The following is an 8,276-nucleotide window of genomic DNA, read 5'->3' as shown; positions in this document are numbered from 1 at the left end:
GACTCCATATATTGATCACAATAGTATTGATCTCAATGTTTTAGCCCTCTCCCCTTAATTTATTATAAATTAATGTGAATCAAGGCAATGATTTCATTGAAAGAAAGGCACATATTTTTCCATCAAAAAACTGAAGCACAGAGGTCAACCGTGGTTAAATTCTTCAAAAAAAAAAAACTTACCAAAGGCCAAATATAGTAGCTATGCAAATTGGGTAGCAATGTATGCATTGACGCTTATTGCAGTTTGGCTAGTCAAGAGCATATCTTCCGTTATAGCAGCAGTAGGTGAATCGGAAGGGAGCCCATTTTCGCAATTGTAAGCTAGAGTTGTCAACTGGCCTAACTCAGTGATGTCCTTGTACTTTCTCTGCTTTGACAACAGGTAAGCCGCTTTGAGCTTGTCTTGCATATCCTTGTAAAGCGTCACACAATTGGAAAAATCATTTTTGAGAGACGGATTGGTAGTGTTGTCACGAAATTGTGTAAAATTCTGGTTATTGTCACTAGCTTGTTTCATTGTTAGCTCAAGTGATATTAATGAGAGTGTAGGGAGGTCTGCCGAGGCAGTACGCGGATCACTTGTTAATATACTCTCACAGATTTCTTGGTTTTGAGTTTGGGAGCAAATGGTGGCCAGGACAGCTGGGGTGACACCACTAGAGGAAGAGATGAGAAGAGAAAGAGAAGCTACAAGCAGAGTAACAGTAGAGAATAATGGAAAGCAGCCCATTTTTGGTTGTTGTATTGTAAATCTAATTCCTTTAATTTGAAGGTGATCAGAAAGATATATATAAAATCTGAAGAAAGGAGATTTGACAACCAGACCCTATCTGGAGGCTTGTTTTGAACTTCAAAAACATGTGCTACGCATGAGTCAATAATATATGTTGATATATTTAAATATAAGTGTAAAAATAATAAACTATCAATAGAATCATTACGATTTGAGCGAATGAGATTAAATTACGCCGTAGCAATAGGGCTGATTGGAAGTCCATATTTGAATAATCTATACATCTAATAATAGGTGAAGCTAAAAGAAATTTGAATTAGAGTTCCAATTTTGCGCCATGTGTCCTAAATTATTTATTCTTAAAAAGTTTTACTTCTTAATTTTACAATCAAATATGGGACCACATCATAAATATTTATCTAAGTGAGTTATTAAGCACAAAAACCAAAGAGTCTAGAATAAATGAATCGTAAAAAAAATGTTTAACAATAATTAAAAAAAAAATGAACAATTTACATTTTATACATAATAATATCCTTACAAATTTTTTTAAAGAGTTAACAAAATATAAAAATGACTATTAATAGTATTTAAACTATATATATATGAATTATATTATACATCTTATTGTATAACTTTAAGTGTATCCATGTATATGTCTGGGGTTACAAGTTAGTAATTAATAATAGTATAAGAAATTAGTCAATAATCTATGCAAGTAAAAGTTTTCATGGGTTGTTGAAAAAAGTTGAAACAATGGGTGACATAAGGGAGGTTTCTATTTGTTGGAATGGTCCTAGACTAACCCATCTCCTTTTTGCAGATGACAAACTTATTTTTTGCAAAGTAAAAGAAAATGAGTGCTAGAAGCCTTTGGAGGTCTTAGCCACGTATGAAAGTGCATCAGGTTAGCAGATAAATAGAACGAAGACCACTCTCATTTTTTAGCAAGTCAACATCACAGGATTTGTCGGATACAATCAAAGAAGCTCTTGGGGGTGAGGTTGGTCCAATAATATGAAAAATATTTAGGTCTACCATCATTTATTGACCAAAAAAAGATAGAGAGTTTTGACAACATTAAATAGAGGGTGTGGAAGAAGCTGCAAGGACGGGAGGGCAAGTTATTATTTCAAGCAGGCCAAGAGATTTTAATAAAAGCAATGGCCCAAGTGTTACCTACTTATACAATGTCATGCTTCAAATTGCCTAACGGTTTGTGCCAAGACTTTTTTTTTTTTGGAGAAAACAATAAGAAACTTTTACTAATAAAAAATAGATCAGAACACAACATCCAAATCAGAAGGTAGATCTTCTACCCATACATCAATATCTGCAAATAAAACTGCTCTTCTAGCTAATTAATGAGCTAACTTATTGCCTCCCCTACGAATATGAAAAAACTGACAAGATTGTAAAGCATAGCCTAATCTCTGAGTATCATCAACCACATGTCCATACAAAGTATTGCACCGTCCCTAGGATTGCAAAGAACTAATAACGCCCAGACAATCCCCTTCTACCTGAATATGAAAAAAAGACATTTCTTGAGCGAAAGTGACTGCTCTATGGGCTGCCCGAGCTTCTGCTAATGCTATTGACTGGGGGAGAGTAATTTTCTAACTAAGGGCTGCATAACATCTCTTCTATAATCTCGACCAACCACCCCAATGCCCGTATAGCCCAAATGATCAAAAAGAGCCGCGTTGAAATTTACCTTATAACAATTCTCTGGTGGAGGTGACCACCGTGCTACCAATCTCGGGCCTGGGTTGCTGATATGTTTGTTAGCTTCCAAAAACTCCACAACAAAAGCTTTAGCTCTGTCACCAACTTCATGCAATGACCAAGTCCCTTGATTTTCCCTAAGTCGATTCCATTGTTGCCACAAACTCCACGCAATAGTGGAAAATAGAGCAACACGATAGCCCGAGCTGTTCTGCATCATGTCATCCAGCAAGTCGAAGAAACTTCTATGCTTCCTTTTATACAGATTAGCAAAGGTGATATTTGAACTCCAAATCGATTGAGCATGGGGACAAAGCTAGAGACAATGCAGTAAAGTTTCAGGTTGATCATCACACATCACATAGGTATCATCTAACGGAATATATATGACCTTCAAATTTTTTTTAGTTGGCAGTGAATCCTTGGTAGCTCTCCAGATGAAATGTCGAATTTTTTTAGGGGTCTTAAACTTCCAAATGCCCTTCCAAACTCTCTCAGCTTCTGATGGAGAAGATGAACTCGGGTTTTGATTAATCCCCTCAACTGCCAACATGCGATACGCACTCCTTACACTGTAATTACCATTTAGGGTAAGTGGCCACACCAAAACATCATCCCCACCCCCTTGATGCACATGAATCCGTTTGATCATCTCTACCTCCCATGGTAGAAAACACCTCTCCAACAAACCTGGATCCCACACTTTTGTATCTGGATAGAACAATTCATGCACTCTACTAATCTCTGCATCTTGCCATGGAGAAACAATCTTGCTCTGTCCCAATTTAGGCAGCCATCTATGGTTCCATATATCAATAGATAATTTGTTTCCCACCCTCCATATAGCACCTCTACTAATAACCTCACGAGCTTGTAAAATACTTCGCCATGCAAATGAGCAATTTGGGTGGATCAGAGCATCCAAAATATTACCATGAGGGAAGTATTTAGCACTAAAAACTCAATATCGCAAAGTATCCTTATTATGAAATAATCACCAAACCTGTTTTGCCAACAAAGCATTATTAAATTTCTAAATATCTCTGAACCCCATACCTCCAACAGATTTAAAGGAACACAAGAAGCTCCAATTAACCTAGTGAATCTTCTTCGAGTCCCCTTGCCCCCACCAAAACTTACAAATCATGGCTTCTATATCTTTACACAGGCTTACTAGCAATTTAAAAACACTCATGGAATAAGTGGGTATGGATTGAACCAATGCCTTGATCATGACCTCCTTTCCAGTTTGTGAGAGAAGCTTCTCTTTTCATCTTTGCATTCTCGGCCATATTCTCTCTTTAATTTGTGTGAAACAAGCTTTCTTTGCTCTATCGACAAAAGAAGAAAGTCCCAAATATTTCTCATAGTGTTGAATGGCTGGAACATATAGAGAAGATTTGATTGCCTCTTGCATTTGAGCATCAGTATTCTTACTAAAGAACTGGGCAGTTTTATCATTGTTGATAACTTGACTTGAAGCTGCTTCATAACAAGCTAGGATTTCCTAGATTTTCTCACACTCCTCCAAGGTGGCTTTACAAAATAACAAACAATCATCTGTAAAAAAGAGATGAGTGAGTTTAGGACCATACCTACATATAGAAAAACCTTGAATGTCCCCATGTGTGGCTGCATTCCTAAGAATGGCATTAAGACCTTCTGTACAAAATAGAAATAGATATGGCAAAAGAGGATCTCCTTGCCTCAACCCCCTAGTAGGCCGAATCAAACCTTTTGGCTCAGCATTAACCAGTATAGAATACAAAATTTTACTAATGCATTCTATAATCAAAGCCACCCAAGACTCTTGAAAACCCATCTTCAACAAAATACTCTTAAGAAAAATCCACTCCACCTTGTCATATGCTTTACTCATATCCAATTTTTGTGCCATAAAGCCTTTCTTCCCCGTACAACTATTCTTCATATGGTGCAAAGTTTCAAAAGCAATAAGAATATTATCTGTAATCAATTTATCAGCAACGAAAGCACTTTGAGTTTATGAGATAATAGAGTTTAGTATAGGCTTAAGACGGTTAGCAATGACTTTACTAACTATCTTATATATCACATTACAAAGAGTGATAGGTCTAAACTCAGTTACTCTCTCAGGATTTTTAACTTTAGGAATCAGAGTAATAAAAGTATAATTAATAGATTTCAAAAGTGACCCATTATTTAAACTGGAAAAAACAGCTTGAGAGACGTCCATACCTACATCTGTCCAATATGTTTGATAGAAAAGAGGAGGCATACCATCAGGTCCAGGTGCTTTTAGGGATGCCACCTCCTTATAGCGTAATCGACTTCTTCAGCTGTGTATGGTTTAGCCAGATCAACCCTCATCTCCTCAGTGACAACCTCGTGAACCCCATCTAAAATCCGGTCCAAGCCATGTGGATTAGAGGACATAAAGAGCTCCTCATAGAATCTATTCAAAATCCCTGAAAACACTGTTTCATCCTCCTGCCACTCCCCATTCTCATCCCTCAACCCCTTGATAAAATTCCTCTGCTTCCTTTGGGTAGCAGTACCATGGAAAAATCTTGTATTTCGGTCTCCATTTTGTAACCACTGAAGGCGTGATCTTTTTTGCCACATCTTCTCTTCTTTATCATACAAACACCTCAGCTCCGATTTCAATCTCTCCATGTCATCCAAGTTCCCAGTCTTGGCCTCTTCTTCCTCGGCTTTCCACAACAGTTCTTTTGTCCATTTAATTTTTTGCACCACATTAACAAAATGGTCTCTACTCTATGCTTTCAATAATTTCTTGCACCTTTTTAATTTTTTTTTGTAGCCATATACATTGGTGTACCATCTGGACTACACTCCCAAGCTTTTGAAACAACTTCATTACAAGATGGCTCTATCAATCACATGGCCTCAAATTGAAATGGTTTTCTTTTCCACCTCTGTCTCTCACCATTTGACACAAGAGACACCAATATAGGGCAGTGATCAGATGTGAAGCTATTTAAGTGGTGAACCTGGCCTGTTGGAAACTTAGCTAGCCATTTAGAGTTTACAACACTTCGATCCAGTCTCTCCCAAACCATTTCTCCACCTTGACGTCCATGCCATGTGAAATCCGGCCCAGTGTAACCCAAGTTAACAAACCCGCATAAGTTCAGAGTATCTCGAAAAGCCTGCATAAGATTATGAGCTCGTGGTACCCCTCCTTGTTTATCCTAGACCTGCAGTAACTCATTAAAATCACTAAAACAACACGAAGGCATTCTCGGTTTTGAGCTTAACATCTAAAGCATAGCCCATCCTTCACTTCTTCTAATTGTTTCGGGTTCCCCATAAAACCCAGTTAGTCGCTAGGCATCTTCCGAACCACTATGAACAATCACATCAATATGGTATTTCGAGAAGCTATCCAACCAAACATTCTCACTAGCTTTCCATAAAAGAGCCAAACCACCACCCCTTCCATCATTCGGGATAGTAAAACAACCCTCAAAATCTAACTTGTCACAAATGCGCTCCATCTGATCCTTTGTCGACCAAGTCTTAGACAAGAACACAATCCTGGGATCTTTTGCTTGGATAATATCCCCAAGCTCATCAACCACACAGTGGTTCCCAAGCCCCCGATAGTTCCAAGCTAAAAGATTCATTGATTTCGGCGGGGCTGGGACCCAACCTCCACCGCTAAATTCTTTTCTGCTCACCCCTTTCTCTTCTTACTCCCAGCTGAAACTTCCAGACCTTCATCAAATTCTCTCTTATTTCTTTTTGTTAGTACAGTAGACCCCATTCCCCTTAGCATTCCCTCATCCTCCACTTCGCATGCATGTTCCAATTGCTTGGGTTTTCTCTGCACATTCCTGACTTTGCCTCTGATATTTGTAATTGGCTCGTCTAGTTCATCCAATTTGGGCAGCCTCGAGTCAGATATATGTCCTTGCAAGCCTACTGCATTCTGAGGTCAAGCACTAGAACTATTGGATATCTCAGACTCAAGTCTACCATCCCTACCATTTAGAGCATCAAACTTAGCAATCCTGGCATCAATCTCAGCCAATTGCTCCTCAACCGATTGGACATGAGCTCTTGCTATCATAGAGTTAACTTCTATCCTAGGTGCATCACAATCTTGAAAAACTGAAGGCATAGACACAGTCCTTAGGACATTATTGTTATAAATCATATGCTCCATACATTCAGCTTTCTCTACTCCATCATCAGGTCCCTCCTGTCTCTCCTCTTCCTCAGTAGTGGGAATAATTTCTTGATTGTCACCACCTCTATTCCATGCATTCCAATCACTGAAATTCTGATCCTCATCCCCACTATCTTCCTTACAGTACCCTGAAACTCGTACCATTGTTTTCCGGGATAAATTAGGCGCGAAAGCCCGAAGCCATGGACCGAATTGCTTATCCTTTTCCTTGAGACCCTTCTTGCTCTTCAGCCAAATAGGACACTCTCTATCAGAGTGCGTAGCTTCCCACACCAATAGCATATATTCAATAGCCTCTTGTATTTAAAACTAACCCACCATTCTTTCCCATTATGCAGAGTTATCTTTCTACCCTGGCAAAGTGGTTTAGAGATATTGACCTCTACCCTATATTGCTGAAAATTACTATCATCCAACTACACTCCATCCTCATCCACGACTCCAACAATTTGCACAATCTCTTTTGCCACACTTGGATTTAGACCTATAGGTAAATCATGCACCTGGACCCAAAAGTGAGTAGACTCTAGCGGAAGGGCCCTAACATCCATATGTTTTTCAATCCTCTTCATGGTAACGAGATGTTTATCAAACGTCCAAGGTTCTCCCATCAAGACCTTATCTGCATCCGAGGCATCCGTGAACACAAAAATCACCCTATGGTTGCCCATGTCTCACACTTCAAACCACTTTCAAGTCCTCCACAGCAACTTGAAAGTCCTAGCAATAACCTCCATGTTAAGAACACGACATGTGAAAAATCTAGTAGCAACATAAAATTCTTCTACAGCCACTGTCTCTTGAACAACAAAGTCTTGCCCTTCACTTTCAGACAAAGAAAACTTTCTCCACATCACTGAAAGGTTCTCCATCTCCAATACTCCAAATACTTCTAACAATTTTGCTATTTCTGATGAATAAAAGAAGAAGAACGACAAGAAGAAATAGCCTCACCCGTAGGCAGGCACTTTTTCTATGGACACTAGGGCATAGAAAGTAGCCGCCTAGGTCAGAGAGACCGTTTGTGGCATGATATAGAAGCTCTAATTAGGAAATTTTTTTGGGGTTATAGAGGGGAAGGCCGAAAGATACACTGGACCAAATGGGAGGATTTATGCAAACCAAAGACACAAAGGCATAGAGAGCAACCGCCTAGGTCAAAGAAACCGTTTATGCCATGATATAGAAGCTCTAATTAGGAAATTTTTTTGGGGTTATAGAGGGGAAGGCCAAAAGATACACTGGACCAAATGGGAGGATTTATGCAAACCAAAGACACAAGGTGGAATGGGGTTCAAAGATCTTTCAAGGTTTAACAATGCACTCTTGGCAAAACAAACATGACGTCTCTTGCATAATAAAAACTCGTTGTTCTATTGAATTTTTAAGGTGAAAATTTTCCCTAACTGCACAATCATGGAAGCCACAAACCTGAGTTCAGCCTCTTATGCGTGGAAGAGTATTCTTAGGGGCAGAGAAGTCATTAGTAGATGAGTGGTTTGGCAGATACGTGATGGATGATCAACTGCAATTTGGGGGAGCGTTGGCTTCCAGTGAGACACTCTCCCAAAATTTTATCACCATTTATAGGAGGTCTAGCCGATGCCAAGGTGAGTGC

General features: G+C 39.0%; 1 protein-coding gene across 1 annotated transcript; it reads right to left on the bottom strand.

Annotated features, from left to right (window-relative positions):
• Positions 1-201: 201 nt before the first annotated feature.
• On the bottom strand, positions 202-732 carry LOC111997639 (pectinesterase inhibitor 2). Its single transcript, XM_024029754.1, has one exon. The coding sequence runs from the start codon at positions 730-732 to the stop codon at positions 202-204; it is 531 nt and encodes a 176-aa protein (XP_023885522.1).
• Between the last annotated feature and the right edge of the window lie 7,544 nt (positions 733-8,276).

The sequence above is a fragment of the Quercus suber genome, unplaced genomic scaffold, assembly GCF_002906115.3.
Source record: "Quercus suber isolate HL8 unplaced genomic scaffold, Cork oak 2.0 scaffold_1224, whole genome shotgun sequence".
NCBI lineage: Eukaryota > Viridiplantae > Streptophyta > Magnoliopsida > Fagales > Fagaceae > Quercus > Quercus suber.
The sequence above is the reverse complement of the archived record's forward strand: the minus strand, read 5'-3'. Positions and strand labels throughout refer to the sequence as shown.

Coding starts and splice junctions, on each gene's coding strand:
- LOC111997639 (XM_024029754.1), bottom strand. CDS start 732: ATGGGCTGCTTTCCATTATTCTCTACTGTTACTCTGCTTGTAGCTTCT.